At 41.2% G+C, this 17,446-nt stretch overlaps 1 protein-coding gene across 1 annotated transcript in view; it reads right to left on the bottom strand.

Moving 5' to 3' along the window:
* Nucleotides 1-9,494: 9,494 nt before the first annotated feature.
* Nucleotides 9,495-17,446, bottom strand: part of KBTBD12 (kelch repeat and BTB domain containing 12) — a 28,793-nt gene continuing 20,841 nt past the window's right edge. Inside the window, exon 5 of the mRNA XM_066558413.1 lies at nucleotides 9,495-9,664. Within this exon, the coding sequence (XP_066414510.1) occupies nucleotides 9,495-9,664 (170 nt within the window). The remainder of the gene's footprint in view (nucleotides 9,665-17,446) is intronic.

The following is a 17,446-nucleotide window of genomic DNA, read 5'->3' as shown; positions in this document are numbered from 1 at the left end:
TAGAACTGATTTCTGTTTATTTTATGGATATTTGAAGCTCTTGCTGAATAATTCTGTGATTCTTTCAATTTTGATCTCTTGACAACATCAGCTTTTAAATCTAAACTCTTTATAAACTACCTTTTGAGCAACTGTCTTTTTCTTTCTTCTGGAATTCTGAGCAGCAGCAGAAATTCATCAAGTAAATTGTCTTCCTGGCTTTAAAACCAAATCTGAAACCTAAGCTGCTCTGTTTGGTACATAGTGAATGGGCTTTGATTTGATTTTTATTGTATTTCATTCAAACTTTATTTTAAAAATCTCCCAGGGACACTTGCATGAGAAACACTTTGCAAGTAAAACAGCATTGTATTTCCAGTCTCCCATTTTTAAAGTCTCTCCATTATTGTAACATTTTTGTCATGCTTGCTCATCTCCATAATAATCCACTGTATGGCAGACAACTGCAGCTGTTAGGTCATAGAGCTAGATGTCTCTGTAGGTTTTTTTTAATGGATTTTTTCCCCCCCATACTACAAAAGGGTTTCAATGTGTCATTAACCCAGTGACCAGCACTTCTGCAGTCAGCCTGTGGGCTGTCCCCAGGCAGCTATATTTCCAGTGTTCTCTGACTCCAGTTTTGTCTCAGCTGATTTACTGACATGGAATTTGGTGTAGATTTGAGATCCCTCAAAACGTCATTATGGTTTAAATTGAGCAGATGATCTTTATGGGTAGTTCAACAGTGAGTTTTATGTTGAGCCTAGTAGTTAGTCCCTTTAGAATTTATCCACCCGTATTTTTCAGTGGAACAATGGTGACTTTCAGCAGATGGATAATTTCAGGTTTGGATTCAGGCTGGGCATACAAAATGTATTCTTGATATCTCTTTCCTTGTAAAAATTGCAGTTTAAATCCAGACTAGATATAAATTACAATATATCACTTCTTTTTATTTACTTTTGATCACTATTTACCTCTCAATCTCAGAGAGGGCTTTTTTAAATGCTAACATTTAACAGGCTTGGTTTGATCCAGCCTCTATTTCCATCATTGGCCAAAAATCCTGCTGGGTCACATCCTCTGAATAGACATCCCTGTGGATCTCCTAATGCACTTTATAAAATGCATCCAGTAAATCCAATAACAACAGAAATATGATTAAATACACAGTGAACACATGGCTCCAAAAAAAGCAAGTTAGAGCTTCACTTTGAATTTTTACTTACAAAGATTTACTTTCCTTGTGAAAGTAGGCCATATAAATCTTTATCAATATTTACTTAGCTCAGCTAGGGAAATAAAACAGTAACTACACCCTGATCTGTGCAATATCAGAGCAGTACAAACACATTAAAGTCCTCCTTAAATGCAAGTGGGCAGGACTCTGGCCAGCTAGAGAATTGCTAACATGCCCGAGTTTTACAGAGGTACATGCCAAGAGGCTTAGCAGCCTTCACTGAACATTGCTGTTACAGCAGCCTGCCTGAAATAAGAAACAAAGAAATCAGATTAAAGACTGAGCTGCTTAGGGCAGCAGCATTAGTATGGCAAATTTCCTGGCAAGAGAGCTGTGATTTTGGGCATCAGATGGCTGCTTTATGCAGCAGTGCTGGGTAGCAGCGGATTCCTCATCCCTTCTGAAAAACACAGAACAATAACTGTCAGGAAGGTTTTATCATCTGTGAATACTGGAAAGAGGGTAAATTTCCTGTTCCTGTGGTTTTGTTCATCTGCTATTTGGCATCTTTGTGTAAGAGCCCAAGAAGCCATCAAGCAGTAAGCTATTAATGCACCAGCTATGACAGGCTTTGGAGCAATTTCAGTCTTTGTGTAGCCTCTGACTGTTTGTCCCCTCTGAGCACTCCAAAGAGCTGGCTTTACAGTGGGCTGGCTCCAAAGCTGAGGTGAATGCTGGTGCATCCAGGCAGCCTTTGATAAGTGAATTTTCAAGTGGCAGTGCTGGCACAAGCAGCTGCTGTGCCACACACCCCTCAGTGAGCATTTGTTCTCTGTGCCTCTCTCTGTGCTGTGCTGCTGTAAGCAATTTGTAGCTTCATGGCAACATGGGCTACAAAATGATCTGACTGCAAAATGCTTTTTCAAATCCTGCAGATGAACTACAGATTTAGTCTTTTTTATATTCATTTAGGAGTTCTGACTGCAGCATGAGTGAATACCTTAGTTAGCTTCAGCTGAGCCTGATAATTAATGAGAGCAGTGAGCATGTAACAGCTTGGGCTTCAGCATGGGCTGTCCAAGCCAGCTAGAGATCACACTGAATTACTCTGACAGCTGGCACCTGCACTATTGAATCTTCTTTGCTAATCATTACATCTGGTTTGGATACATCTATTCAGCTAAAAATCACATCTCACAGCAGCAAGATGGCCATAGCTTTGCCGGAATGGAGGTGTGCTCTTTCTGACAGAAGAAGGGAGACGAAGTCAGACACCCTTAAAAGTCTCTTTTCTTCTTACTTTTTTACATTCTTACCTTTCCCTATACACTTTATAGTGTACCTGTGGACTATTCAAGTAGTTAAGTGGGCAACAAAACCTTAGGACATGTCATTACTGAAGGATGCTCAAGGAATAAGCAAATTAAGAGCCCCTTAAGTTTTAGTTAGTTTTATTTAGTTCAGTAGCTAAGCAAGTAGATGCCACATTGTTTCAGCAATATTGTAAAAAATGTATTTACTGCATATTCTGTAGGTGATTCCTTGGATGCAGCAGGGCCTTTTAGTGGCTAGTTAAATCAGTCACAGATTTGTTACAGAGCTCCCCAGAGAGCTGAATCTTTCCTATAAAACATGTGGTAGATCATCTGAATTCAGGTCTCAGTTACCCAGTAAATCTACTACAGTTCTGCAAAGCACCTTCTCTTTTTTTGCTTCACTGTGACTGTGTCTAAGTGGAGTGTTTTATTAAATCAGATCTGCTTTGAGAAAAAGACATTCATTCATCCTTCTAATTACTACCTCTCAAATTTAGCCTCAGTTAGTGACCGTTCAATTTGCTGAGATTAGTTCTGCCTGTGTCCAAGTGAGACTGGCTATGAAGGTACATGTAATAAGCCCTACATTCCTCCTTCTACTCAACACATCAACAATTAGATATGTGCTGTTGCTTTTCTGTGAAGGGGTAAACAAAATGCCCTTGTTGTCTGCAAACACCCAATCTCTCCTTTCCCAGAAAAGCTCAGTTTCTGAATGCTGGGGACAAAATTGTCACCAAAAATCACGGAGGTGAGAGCAGTGCAACAGTGTTATTGTTCTACCTCTGTAAAACACTTTCTGCTATGTGGATCTCAATATAAAGTTACAGAGATGTGAGCCCCTCCCTCTAAACACAGGAGGCAGCCCCACAAAATGCTTAGGGATGTGTTATTATAATTGTTTCACATGGGTGAACCTGGGCAGAGAGACCAGATGCCCAAGACTAGCAAATGGAGTAATTGAACTGAAAACACACCCAGAGAGGTTCAAACTTCTGATCAGTGCTCTAGTTACAAGACATCTCCCTGTGATCCTCCTCCTCATACTGGGAAGCCTGCAAAAGCCTATTGAATGGGTATTATAGCTTTTTATGTTTGCATTCAGCAGTTGTTTCAGCCACATTTGAAAGGAATGAGTCAGGAATTTGTGTATGTGGGAAGTGGTTTCCTCTCACATTACTGCATGTATGGATGAAATACATTTCTTCTACTATGAAGTTGCTGAATGGGAAAATAAAGTAGTGCAGCTGACTGGCACTTTAGTGGCTATACTTGGACCCTGATAATGAAAAGCCAGTGGCCTTGGGAGGCTGGTTTGGACAATGCATTCCACAGAAAAGCTGGTGAAATCACTTGTATTATTATAAAGAATGAACTAGAAAAGGAGAAAGTGGAGAAAAAAATACCAATATTAAAACCTGATAAATTAGAGACCCACTTCTTTAGTGAAACCTGGCCTGGCAGAAAATGCAGGAGGAAATGTGGCTTTAAGACATAAGCTATAAAGAATAATGAAGACGCCTCCCTCTGTGCTTCAGGCAGTTTTTGTAGCATCCAGTGCTCAGGAATCAGAGATAATGATAATGGCTTGGCCTGCAGTCATTACAGCCATGGCACGCACAGTATGGGAGGCATTTAACGTCAGACTCAGGGCACCATGCAGCGAGGGCAGGGCAGGGTGGCTGGAATGCAGGTCACCTCCCAGCCTGGTCATGGCCACAGGATCTGTGACATTTCAGAGCAGGCAGGTTTCATCTGGTACGAGAATAAACAGCAGAGTTTGGACTGGGGCTAGAACCTGCCCAAAAAATGAGTGTGCACAAATCCAGGGAGCTGATGTGATCTTCCTTTTGTCCTTCAATGCTGATTTGATGCTGGAGCTGTTCCCAACTTCTGGGGAACCGGAGGAGAAACAAAGGAATTTAAGGACTGGTCAAATAAGTGGGCTGAGGAAGAAATGGGATTAGGGGAAGAGAAACAGAAGAGACTGCTTAAAGCTTTTGGGAAAACACTGAGGAGAAAACTTTTTGAGAAAACTTCTGAGGAGAACACTACAGCCAGCATAAAATTGGAGAAGGAAGAAGACACAGGGAAGTACTAAAAGATTTCCCCATTTGTTCCTTAGCTCATCAGGAATTTAAGGATCTTTTTGACTTGAAGCCCAGAATAGTTCAAATTATTTAAAGACCAACACTTTTTTTTTTTAAAGTACTTTGATGAGTTAGGCAGAAGACAGAGTTGCCAGGTATGCTTTTTAAAAAGAATCTTACTGCTGTCAGTAAAGAACTTCTAAAAATAATGTTATACATATGTATACAAACTACATAGGACATTGTGGAACACTTAAAGATAAGGTTTAAAGGTAATTCCTTAGGCAGGGCAGAGCAGCCTGTCAGGATCCACAGCTCCACTGTGGATCCCTCCAGCAATGCCAGCATGCAGCCCCAGCCTGGCCTGTGCCAGGGGTGATGAGTGAATCACTCCAGGAAACACCAGGCAGGGCAGTACCCACTGAGACATTCACTGAGAGAGAAGGAAAGTGTATTTCTGCCTACTTTCTATGTATATTTTTTGCCATTTCCAAATATTTCCTTTGCTTTCAACCTCTACACATCAAATGATAGCAAATTGCAAATGTACTAGTTCCAGCTGAGCACAACTGGGGGTGAAATAGCTTTCCTTTGAAGCTGGAGCTAGAGTCCCCTTGAAAAGCTGTAGGGAGAGCTACAGACATTTGCAAATGAAAAACTAATTTCTGACCAGGTGATTCAAAGCATTGTGATTCATGAAACTTCTTTTCAGAGGAGCTACATAATCCATTAAGAGAGCAGCCAGTGAAAGGGACCACCCCCGTAGCTGACAGCAATCACCAGGTATACAGCTTATTAAAAGAATGCCATTATCTTCCAAATCAGCAGAAAAGCAACATAGATCTTTATGAATATATCGTAATATTAAAAAATATATTCTAGCTTCTTTTATTTTTTCACTGATCACGGATCTCAGTACACATGTCAAGCTGAGGGAAAAAAACACCAGAATCAGGAGATCCAGGGCCAACTCCACCACATGTTGTAACACTCTGGAACCTCTTCCCACCTCTATTGTCACCCTCTTTTATAGGTGTTCCCTCAGCCTCTTACCTGGAGCATATTTTGGAGTGCTGGTAGAAGAGCTGACAGCTCTATGTGCACCAAGGCAATATTTATTTGGCAGATCAAGGCTTTCTGAGTGGCAGTGTGTGTCTGCTGGAACACAATACAGACACTGCCCCATAAATTTCAATATTGCACACATGAAAAATGCAGTGTGTGTGTTTGCCTGCAGTGGGCAGGGACTGAGACCCAGGCAAGCAACCCCAGCAGTGCTGTGTGAGGGTGAGGAGTCAGATGCCTGATGGTTTCCTGTTTGTCCACATGTATGAAAACAGACATGAGAAATCTGCAGAGATCTTTATGAAGTCAGTTATCTATGGACAATTTCAAAATTAAAACATTAGCTGGGGTTAAAAATTGAGAGCTCCAATTAGTTTTTTGTAGCATGTCACTTTTTTGCTTTTTTCCCTTTGTACCACGTAACCAGCTACCATTCCAACATTTTTCTTCATGCATGGGAACCAGTGAAATACTTCAGCCCCTCATGTGAAGCTGTGGTATATGCTTTTGCTCCATAAACCCCCCACCCATTTAAACAGCTGGTAGCTTCCAGCACTGCTTGCATTTTAGAGTTATGGATGATGTAAATTCAGCCTTGATGAAACATAAGTTAACTGCTGCTCAGATGGAAAGGGGCTGCAGTAAAATATTATTTCAGTGAAACCCACATTCAGGGAAACCCACATTTGGAGAATGCATACTCTGTAATTTTTTTTTTTTTTTTGGTATCAGGTTTTGTCATAGAAGAAGTTAAGACTCTTAAGGACTTTGACAGCAATGTGAGATTACCCATGGACATAGCAGAGCTGCAGATTCTTATACTCTCAGAGGGATGTTGGTTGAGATCTATGCCTCTCAACAAGCATGCTTTCTGCTTCTGCCTACCTCAGACAAGCTGCACTTTCAAATACTGGTTTGGAAATTTTAGTCATCCCAAGGGCAACCCAGGAACTGCATAGGGCCCACATACAATTAAGAAGTTAGTGCCCCCATTCTAGATATTTAATCCAGAAAAAACCCCAAACATTCCCCTGCTTGATAAATAGGGCTAGACATTCTGACTTGGGCAGAAACACGTGGGGGTCCCCACTGGCAGTCAGAGCCCGAGGGCAACAGGAAAGGTGATGCTCAGTGCAGGTGAGGGAAGGTCACTTGGCCCTGGAAAAAGCCCTGTTAACTCCCAGTGCAGCTCAAGCTCACTGATTGCAAGGCCAATATAGAAAATGAATGTCACTACTCTCCTCAGTTATCAAGACAGACCTTCTCAGAGTATATGCTTTCCTTCTATCCAGCTCATTAAATATCAGTCTTAAAAGCAAAACATATGAAGTGAGAAAGAAACAGTCAGCTCAATACTGGAATAAAAGTTTAATTGGAGTGTGCCAGCTGAGTTTCACACACATGGTCAAATATTACTAATGAAAGGTTGCAAATATCTCCCTTCTTCCCTTGAAATATTCCAAATAGACTGTCCTTTAGGGAGTGAAATCCAGTAGATTAGCCCAGGCTTTAAACCACAAGGACTGTAAGGAACAGACCACAGAGCAGAGACCAAAGATCAAAAGAAATCCATTTAAAACAAACAAACAAAAAAACAAACACAAAAAACAAACAAAAAAAAAGGCAAAAAAAAAAAAAAGAAAAAATAAGAAAGAAAAATCAGTAGATACAGTTGCAGTATTTGATGTTTCACAAGGAAACCCTTAATGGATGCTCAAGAGCATTGCTTCCAGCTGCCTTAAGAGCCTTGTAGAGAAATTAAAACAAAATTACCTTTATTTCACAGTAACAACAAAAGTCAAAGAATTTCAAGTACTGGATGGTTATTGATTGGAAGAACTTTCTACTGATTTTGTTAAAAATTTATTAAAGCAGAGTTTGCCTTCTTGATCTTACACCTACAACTGCATTTGATGACCAGAGGGGTTGAGATTTTAGGAACTGGTCACTGATTTGTAGTTCAGAAGTTCATGGTTGTCACAACTCTGTTCTAGGCAGATGATAATCTATATGAGCAATGGAAAGAAAAAAGGACGGCTGAATAATACAGAAATTATGCAAACACAAGAGTACATCTTTAGGCTGTGGCACACATGCTGATGGGAAATGCAAAGGGAGACAAGCAATTAGCTGTAAGGCTCATGGATTTACTCCTTTTCTATGTGTTTTCCTTAATTTCTTCCCTTCAAATCCCTTCTTGTCTGAGCATTCCTCAGTGTCCTACAAGAGTTATCAGGAAAAATTAGTCCTCCTCCTTCTTAGAGTTTTTACATGACAGCTTAATATTCCCACTGGATATTTATAGAATAATTAATGAATAACACAAGTCAAAATTGGGAAAAGGCTTTTGGATCATCATCTCTCTCTGCCATAAGCAGAGCACTGCAGTCAAAAAAGCAGCAAAAAAGGCTGGCATTTTTGCAGCCTGAAACATGATTGAAAGAGAAAATTGAGATGCTCTAAAATACAAATCCTGGAAGTAACTATGGGTAAACTACCTGATGGACTCCCTCATTTCTTTGCCTTTTTTTTTTTTTTGTTGTTCCACTTTTGTTGCTGCTTTTGTAGTTATCAAAAGCCACTTCTTGCTGGCAATGATTATTCTGATTAATCTCACACAATATCATAGTTTAGTCTTATGTTGGCCTCTGGCATGCAGTCTGCATTGCAGCATGCTGCCATTTACAGCTGTGGCCCAAGAGCACCATGAGATTTCCAGTTCTCTGTCTGCAAGGCAGGCACCAGAGAACTGATGAATAGTTACTGGTAATTCAAATTCAAAAGTTGGTAATTCAAATAGGATAGCAATTTTCATTCTAACCTACTGTCTTCAAGCCCTACAAAGACTAACACTGCCTTCAGAAGCACTGTTTGAATTGTTCCTCTTCCCTGTGATTATAACCAATTCTGTTGGTAGAGAATTAGCCTTATTAGCCTCCATTAAAGCTATTATAGAAACATTTATTGTTTAGCACATCTCTCCTTTCCCTGTAGCTGCAATGCTGGTATGCACATAGAACTGGTCTCATTTATTACTTTTTAGTTGGCGTCCCTTTATTCATCTCTCAAGGGAAGTTTCCTAACTGAGCTCTAAGATCCTGGTCATACCAGGCTTTGTAATAAATAGGATTTATGTGAAAATCTAGGATTCTTCTTGTCTTTGCTAGAGACTGCCTACCAACCCTACTGAAAGACTCATTTGTGATTTGCTGCCAAAGGATTAGTTTTCTGCCAGCACAGGTTCAGGTCTATTAGCAAAGACAGGATGTCTTGACTGTAGTGTCTGTGCTTTAGATGGTGTTTGCAGGAGCTGGTGTTCTTGGCTAATGGACCTTGGCTAATGGGATTTTGTTTCAAACAAAGGCTTTTCTATGTTTTACCTTCGCATCAGTCAATTACAGTCTGGCACTTGTTTTTCATCAGCTGACCTACTCTATTTCTTAGCTTCCTGGGGAGATAGTAGATCCAAGTGGGATGGACAGCAAAGGAGGATTTTGCTGGCTAGAGCTTTCTGCCATGTGCCTGCTTTGAGCTGAGCCCTGGGCTGCCACTGTGCCTGTCAGGCAAAGAGTCCCAGCAGCTCAGGCTTCACCCAGCACTGGAGGTTGCACAGCCAGACTGAAGATGCAGAGCCACACACAAAGGCTGGACAACCTTGGCTTTCAAGCACAGAAGTGCAGAGCACCAGAACTATCAAATTAAGCATCATCAGAGAAGCACAGCTCAAAGGCAATTATGTCCTTAAGCACATATTGCCCTTCCCTCTGTGTGGGACCCAGCTGTGATCCAGAGGCAATGCAGCATTTGTCTCGCCAAATTCTTCAGTCTCTGCAGAATCTGGAAGCACTGAGAGCCCCTGAACTTCTATTGGTTCACTAAATCTGGAGGAGGAGGGATCAGATCCCGTGGGTTCAGCCGAGCCACGAGGCACACGTCGTAACTGTCGTGCATGAGGACGTTGGTGGCCACCACGTTCCACTGGTTCTCCCACGTGTCCAGCTCCAGGATCTCCTTGGTGATCACTTCATGACGAGCTGAAAAACAAAGGCAACAGCAGCAGGGGGCAAGTCAAACAGGATCCAAGAGGTTTGGGCAGTTGTTATTATGAGCTTTCTGAAAGGGGAAATAAAAAGGTAATTTCTGTGGTACTGACACTGTCAACATGCAGCAAATCAAATAGTGCAGATGGAAATCTCCACAGTGCAGTCACTCCTCACACTCTGGGTGCCAGGTGCAGAGACAAAAGCATCAAGTGCTCCATCTTTGTACAAGTATGCAGGTGGCAATTTATCCTGCAGTCAATTGTCAGATGCTCCTCTTTTAGAGACAGAGTTGCCTCTTGTTCACAAGCATGCCTGCATGCAGTGTGTTCTTTTCTTTGCCCCAGCCAAGATGCTATTCTCAGGCTGCAGGAAGCACTCCAATACTATGGCTTTTCTTGAGTGCACAGTCTGGACATCCTGTGATTTAGGGAGAAATAAAGACAGAAAAAGTCCCCAAGGCTCTAGATGCACTTTAGATGTTCTGAAATGAAATGCTGAGGAATTTGTCATGGACAGGCAGGTTAGAAGAATGCCATTAAATCACAGCCAATCTCCAGACAAGAAGCTTTTTACAAACAAAACATAAAGAATCACCATGAAGCAGAGAACCAGCAGTGCTATATTAAAATTCTTACAAGACTACAAACCCTTCCTTTGCTAACAACAGTTCCTGAGCTCTGCAACAGTTGTTACTCATAGCCAAACTTTCTTAAAAATAAAACCATCTTTCATTTCTGCTCACTTTTTCTTTTCATCTTAAAGTTGCTTTCTCACAGCAAGTAACTTTAGCCTAAGTTTTCCTTATTTTGAGCTGAGGACATGCATGTGCTTTGTTGTCAGATGAGCCTTGGGGAAGATGTATTAAAAGCCAAGTCTCAGACTTCCAAGAACAGACACTTCAAGGATACCAGGATAAGAACAATCATAGCAAGAAACATTGAATGCTCAATGCTGTTTTATTGAGTCTTAATAGACTGGTGACAGGATAAAATTTACAGGCTCCAGAGTGAGATTCCCATTCAGCTATCCCTTAGGATAGGAATTTTTTAATACAAACAAACCCCCAGCAACAGCCCTATCTCACATCTATCAATTGCACCTCATGGTTTGGGCACTGCCCTTATGTGCAACTGACACTAAAGGATTGAAGAAGGGCAAAAGAACGACAGCAGAAGAGCACCCAGAGACACAGATTGTTTTTCATGTTGGAAACAGACCACATATTTCTCCAGGGGACAGCAACTCTGGGGGTTGAGTACCCCCAGGACAGTGCTGGCATGGTTTAGGTTCCATGCAAAATTGGTGTTGATGTTATAATGATGCAGTGTGGTGGGATTTGAAATACCCCCCAGGCTCCCCTGCAGGGAGGAGCTTTGGGATGTGGGGACGTCAGATGGAAACAAGACTTCTCCCAGGAATGGCTCCCTTGCTGAGTGGATACAGGACAGTTCTGTTTTCAGCAGATCCTGAATATGCACGAGATCTGTGGATGTTGCACAAGTTTTGTGGACATTTCTGCACATTTTTGTCGTGCTTATCTAAGGAATCCACTCACCACCCATTCACCATCACCCTCTTTCATCTGGATACAGGAGGGCAGCACAGCTTTTCTGCCCCAGCTTCCACAACCTGTTCTCATTTCCCCCCTGTTATGTCACAATTTATTGTGGTGTAATTTTTGTTGGTCCAAAGCCAGACCTCTGGGACTCTCATGGATGTCCACAAGCTTACTCCCGAGGAGCTTTGAGTAAGATTGCAGGATAGAGTCTCATCTGAACACTCTTTGTTCCATTCCTTTTCGTGAAACAGGTTAGGATGGATTGCTTATTGAACCTAGACTTTATAGGAGGATAATAATACATTGGAAGACTGCAGCCATTCAAGACAGAAGACAGCAAACTGCTGAAAAAGCCATTTACATGTGAAGAGAGAAGACACAACTGAAAAAGAGCAAGCAAACAACATGTGCCACTACCAGCAAACTCCTGTATGACCCTGAAGAGGTTTTTCCTGAGGCAAATGCAGGAGCACAAGCAGACCAAAGCTGTGACACAGGAGGCTCCTGTCTCTGTGGTTTTTTATTAGATAATCTCTTTTATGCAATAAATTTTTATGTCTGGATTTTCTTTGGCATGGATGATGACAAAAATGAGACAAACACAGGAAAAATAATCAAATGCTGGAACCAAGACATTCTGTGAGTGATTGCAACACTTCAGAAAAGGAATTCATAATTAAAACATCAAAGGCAGGTTCAGCAACCCTTCCTTACAAGCCTTGCTGTGTTTTTTCCTGACCTGGGTGACTCTCAACCTTTATGTCCCTTGTTTCCCTTTTCTGTGGGATATTCTGACTGGTTTTGTTCCACACTAGAAATTCTGCTTTGCAGCATAAGCAGTGTTAGTTAACTGTTAACCCTTGGGAGATAAAAAGAGTCAAGGGAAGCAATAACTTCTCTAGACTTATCTTGTTTAAAGGAAATTAAGCAGCAGCCTTTAGATGAGAAAGTTCATGTGAGGCAAAGCACTGCTCAAAATAGTCATACTTCAGAAAAAAAAATTACACCTTTTCTATTTAAAAGAGAAATGAGTTGAAAATCTTCAGTTCTCAAGCCTTCTTTTAATCTTATTTTTTCTTGGTAAAAACAATAGAAAAGGTGGTGCTTTCCAAAGAGAATAGCAGCTTTGATTCCAGTCTGTAATGCTGGATTTGGGCTTTAATCCCAATAAACAGCTTGAAGGTACAAATAATTCCTAATTCTTCTTCATTGATTTGCCTTATTTAATTGCAATTTTAAAAAGGCAAGATCATAGCAGATTATTCTGCTCACAGGAGAATCATGTGACACCTACAAAATGCAATTGGCTGTATTGCAGAGATTACTTTTTAAAAAGCCAACCCACACAACTCTCTGTCCTCATTGCATTATTCTGCCTCACCAGACAATCACCTCCCCTAATGAAAGGGTTTCACTCATTTTTTTTCTACAAAATGAGGCATTGTTTTCTGCATGCTCTTGTTTAACCATGAGAAGTTTTAAGAAACTTTCTTACACTGTGTTTTTCTGCACAGGATTTAAACCACTTTAGATTAGAATTATTCCAATTGTACAAACCTAACCCTGATGCAGATCCTTTTCTAGCAGTAAAACAATGATTTATTCATATTCAGGAAAGAAAGAGGCTAAACCAGCAAAGGGATCATTAATCCCAGGATAACTTAATCCCCACCAGAAATTGTGGTGTGTTAAAGAGTCAGAACTCTTTGGGTACAGTTTTGCCTTCTTGATGTACAAGTCCAGACTGAAGGTTAACAGTGACCCTAGAAATCCTTCTCTTCCCAGTGACAGGACTTAAATTACACCTGAAAATGTTCAATTTATGACTCTTAAAACTGTATTTTATATATACAAATACAGTAGTCAAAGCAAAATTAGTTTTAAGATTAACTTTTATATTCTGGTCTGCAAACAAAACACTTTTTCACATTATTTTTTTCTTTGAATGTGCAGAAAGAAAAAGAACAAAAATATTAATTTTCAGTAAGTGATTGCCTGCCTTCCATATACACAATCATGTTTTTTCTTGGAAAGGTTTGTGACTCACTCCCCAAATATGGCCAGACTTCATTTTATGCCATAAGTTTTCTCATGCCATTTGAATCAGGAGTGAACATAAATCAGGATGAACGATTCTTGGAAAGACACACAGTATGACTGCAGGCAACATAAATATTTCATCTGCTCTTTCATCTGTTTTGTTGTTGTTGGTTTTTTGTTTTGTTTTTTGGGTTTTTTTGCTTTGTTGGGTTTTGTTTCTTTGTGGGTGTTTTGATGGATTTTTTTTTTTACCACATTCCAATTCTGATTTGGAGGCTGGGAATGAAAGAACAACTTTCCACATGACAATAGTATTTATTACCACTTTTTTGGACCTTTCTTTCTCTTTCTCATTTGTAACTGAAAATTCACGTACAATTGTCAGGTTTTGAGTTGGGAGGACTTAAGGGAGGCAGATGTAGAAGAATTAAGCAATATGCTTAGCAGGTAGAAAATCCATACTTTGTTCAGGACTACTAACCACACAGCTATTACATTTGTAAGCTAAGATAAATAAATTCTTTCTGCTGTAGTCTACTCATTGTCCAGAAGATTGAACTTTAAAAAAAAAATCATTCTGAATTTCCATTCACTGGAGTGAAATCTATGGCAAGTTTGCTGAAATGTGGTTGATATTTCATTGTTTCTTGCAGAAGCCCGTTGATATCAGCTGGGAGATTTCCTCCAGCACAGGAATGAGGAAGCAGAGTGGTGGAGACAGTGGGAGCAGGTGCCCAGCCACAAGTCATGATGCCTCTGCATCAGTGCAGAGCAAAGATAACAACAACAAAAAAAGCATTCTGGGACAAGTTTCCCTGCCTTCTAGCAGTGACAGAGCCACACTGACACACTGTTAGGTGGCCAGCAGCACCTCAGCAACTTCACCCAGAGCAGGGCCACCTTGTGTGCTGGGAAAAACCTCAGTGTCCCATCTGTCCTGGAGCTCTGTGCCCCAGGACATCCTCACACAGGCCACTTGTCTGAGCTCCTCCTGATGGTGGTTCTCAGGCTGATACATTTTTTCCTTTCCAGTTTGAAGGTTCCTAATATGTGCTGTATTCTTTTGCCATAGATCAATTTATATAAATACTTTTTTTCAAAAAAGACACCAAACCTGTGGCAGTTGGACTGCTGTCTGCTCTGCTCCTGTCATAGAAAAAAGCACCTGAATATCACAAGGTGCTTGCCAATTCAACAGTCCTTGAAATATTTACTCAGGTGTTTCTTTCACTTGTTTGCCCAGTTCTTGACACCAAACAGCCACCCAGAGCTGCCTTGGAGCAGCTCAGCCTCCAGTGCTGGTTTGTACCTGCTTTTTCATGCCATTATCTGTACCAGAGAATGATTTCAAACACATGGGACTAGCCTCTGCTACTTATCTTCCTCACCACTAATAGCTGCTTCCATAATTACATGAGGTGGAGTTAGGTGACCTGGGAATTCATATTTGTGTTGCAATGGGATAGAAGTGCATTTAGATCATTACTACCAGATGTCCTGGCTCCTCATTTGCAGTAGGAAAAATAATAAGTTCATCAAGTCTGTGGCCTTCAATCCCATTTGTGTGTGAGCTGCTCCCTATCTCCACCAGTGAGACACAGGCAGCACCCTCAGGAGGTCAGGGCCATCCATCATCTATGCCTGTGGGCAGGAGCAGGCAGAGAATCCACAGGAGAGGGAGCTTGGCTGGGCTGTTTAAGGCTGGCCAGGTGTATCCCACCAGACACACCCAAAGCTGGGAGGAAGGTGGGGGCTTCAATTCACCACTGTGGCAGCTTGCTGTTTGCCCAGCACCTGCATGGAGTAAGGTAAGATATTCCTTCTCATAGATAGGTCCTCTCTCATCCTGATCTGCTCTGCAATTCTTCAGGACCATAGATTCACAAGCCACCCATTCACTCACAAATCAATGGGTACTAAAATTAAATATATCTATAAAGAATGGGCTGGTCTACAGAAGGGAGCTCCTAATTCAGTTGCTTATCCTTGGGACTGACCCAGCTGCTCAAGCTTTTAAAATCTTTCCAGATTTTGCCTGCTCTTCATGGCCAAGACCTCTTTCAGGCACAGGCTTACAAGCAGGTGATAGCAGGATCACAGGTTACAGAGGCAGAGAGTCAATGCAATATGAATTTACATGGGTAAAAACAGCAAATCAGAGTAAGAACTGTTTGGCTCAGCCCATCCTGAAATACTGTTTCTAAATGCCTTACAATAGGTTCATATATAATTTATAGAAGATATAAAACATGTTTAGACTGTGCATGACAGTTTTGAACACGAGTTGATGTCATACATGGCTACAAGCCATGTTTCTAAACAACCTATTGACCTTTTCAGCAATTAATTAAAATGCATTAAAATATCTATTAATCATTCATTAATCCTTTATAAACAATATATGAGCCTCAGTAAGAAGCAGGACTGAAGAGCTAATACCACTTCCAGAGAGTGAGAAGGTCAAATTTAGATGTGAAATGAGCAGGTGCTGCTGCCCAGCAATTCCCCTGACCTGATTTGGCCTCATTTATGGCAGCACATTTCCAGCTAATGAGCAGGGTAGATGAGCAGCCCTCCCTGGGCAGGCAGCATTTGCAGAGGTCTCTCCCAGTGGCAGCAGCTCATGCTGGTGCTGGGGGAGAATTTGGTGAAAGGTCAAGCTGCATTTTTTGGGGTGGATGTGGCTGTGAGCTGCAGAGCCACGGCAGTGCCTGCAGCCCTGAGCAGAGCAAAATGCAAGGGCCCTGGGTCTCTTCCATTGGTGGGAATATTTATTCTAACGGCAACAACTGTGGGCAGGAGAACTTTAATTATTCATCTGTGCACACTAAATTTTAACAGAGGGAAACAAACAGTGCTGCAGATAAGCAGCCCGGGGTTTGAACCTCTGCTTTATTTAGCTGGGAACATGGGAAGGTGCTGGAGAACCAGGTTTTGTACCAATCTCTCAACCCCCAAGCTTCACAAGTGCAGTATTTACTGTGCCAGACTCCTTAATATGTCTATATTTAATTCCAGTAATGTTCCATAACCACTATAATAAAAAACAAGCACTAGAATGATTCTCCATCTAAATCACATAATGGAGGAGACTAAGGGGAACAGCTTCCATGGGAGATTAGTCAAAATAAATAACTATTAAGTTAGTCTGCTATTAGGAGTGGGCAGTGTGGAGATAAAAACTCGTTAGCTCAGCTGGAATATAGTAACTACTACACAGTTCTGCACCGCTGCAAGCAGAGCTGCTTCTATTCCAATGCATGGATTGCAGATTATGTAAATGAGGAAGAATAGACTAGAAAATTAATCCATTGTAAGTTTTTGGCTGTTTGTTTTGATTTTTTTTTTGAGAATCAAAATTAACACAAGTAGTAGGACTCTGTATCACTGTCACCTATCCTGGGTAACAGTTGCAAGCACAAAATAATTAAGATTCTTGCATGTCTATTTCATAGATATTTCTCCCCTTCTCCGGCTGTAACACTATTCAAGAGAAAAATTTATTTCTACTTGATATGAGTAAGTAAATAAAACTGGATTCAGCAGCTCTGGTACCACATGAAACTACACACATTACAGAAATTTTCAGCATACATGTTAGGGAAGTACATTCACCTCCTCTGCTCTAAGCTACACAGGAGGGAGATGGCAAAACTGCCAGTTCAGAGACAGACAGTTCCACAAAAAGCCCCATTACCTGATGAAATTATGAGACCTTTCAGGGGATATGTACTGCTAAGAGCAGATCTATTAAACATTTCATAATTTGCATTGAGGTGCTTGTACCTGTACTTTACAGATCAGCTGATGTCACATGGATGGCAGTATCACAGTAAAGGTGGCATTTTAATTAACATCATAGAATTATTTCATTTGGAAAAGGCCTCTAAGATCACCAAGTCCAACCATTAACTCAGCACTGTCAAGTTACCCCTAACTCACTTCCCTCAGTGCCACAACTACATGGCTTTTAAACACCTCCAGGAATGGTGATTCCACCGCTGACCTAGGCAGCCCATTCCGGTGCTTGACAGTGCTTTTAGTGAAGAAATTTTCCTTAATATCCAATCTAAACCTTCCCAGGTGCAACTTGAGGCTGATTCCTCTTGTCCTGTCACATGTTACACCTGGGAGAAGAGACTGACCCCCCCCCCCGCCCTGGCTACAATCTCCTT

This window comes from Molothrus aeneus, chromosome 12, assembly GCF_037042795.1.
Source record: "Molothrus aeneus isolate 106 chromosome 12, BPBGC_Maene_1.0, whole genome shotgun sequence".
Lineage (NCBI taxonomy): Eukaryota > Metazoa > Chordata > Aves > Passeriformes > Icteridae > Molothrus > Molothrus aeneus.
Note: the sequence above shows the minus strand (reverse complement) of the source record. Positions and strands in the feature narration are given on the sequence as shown.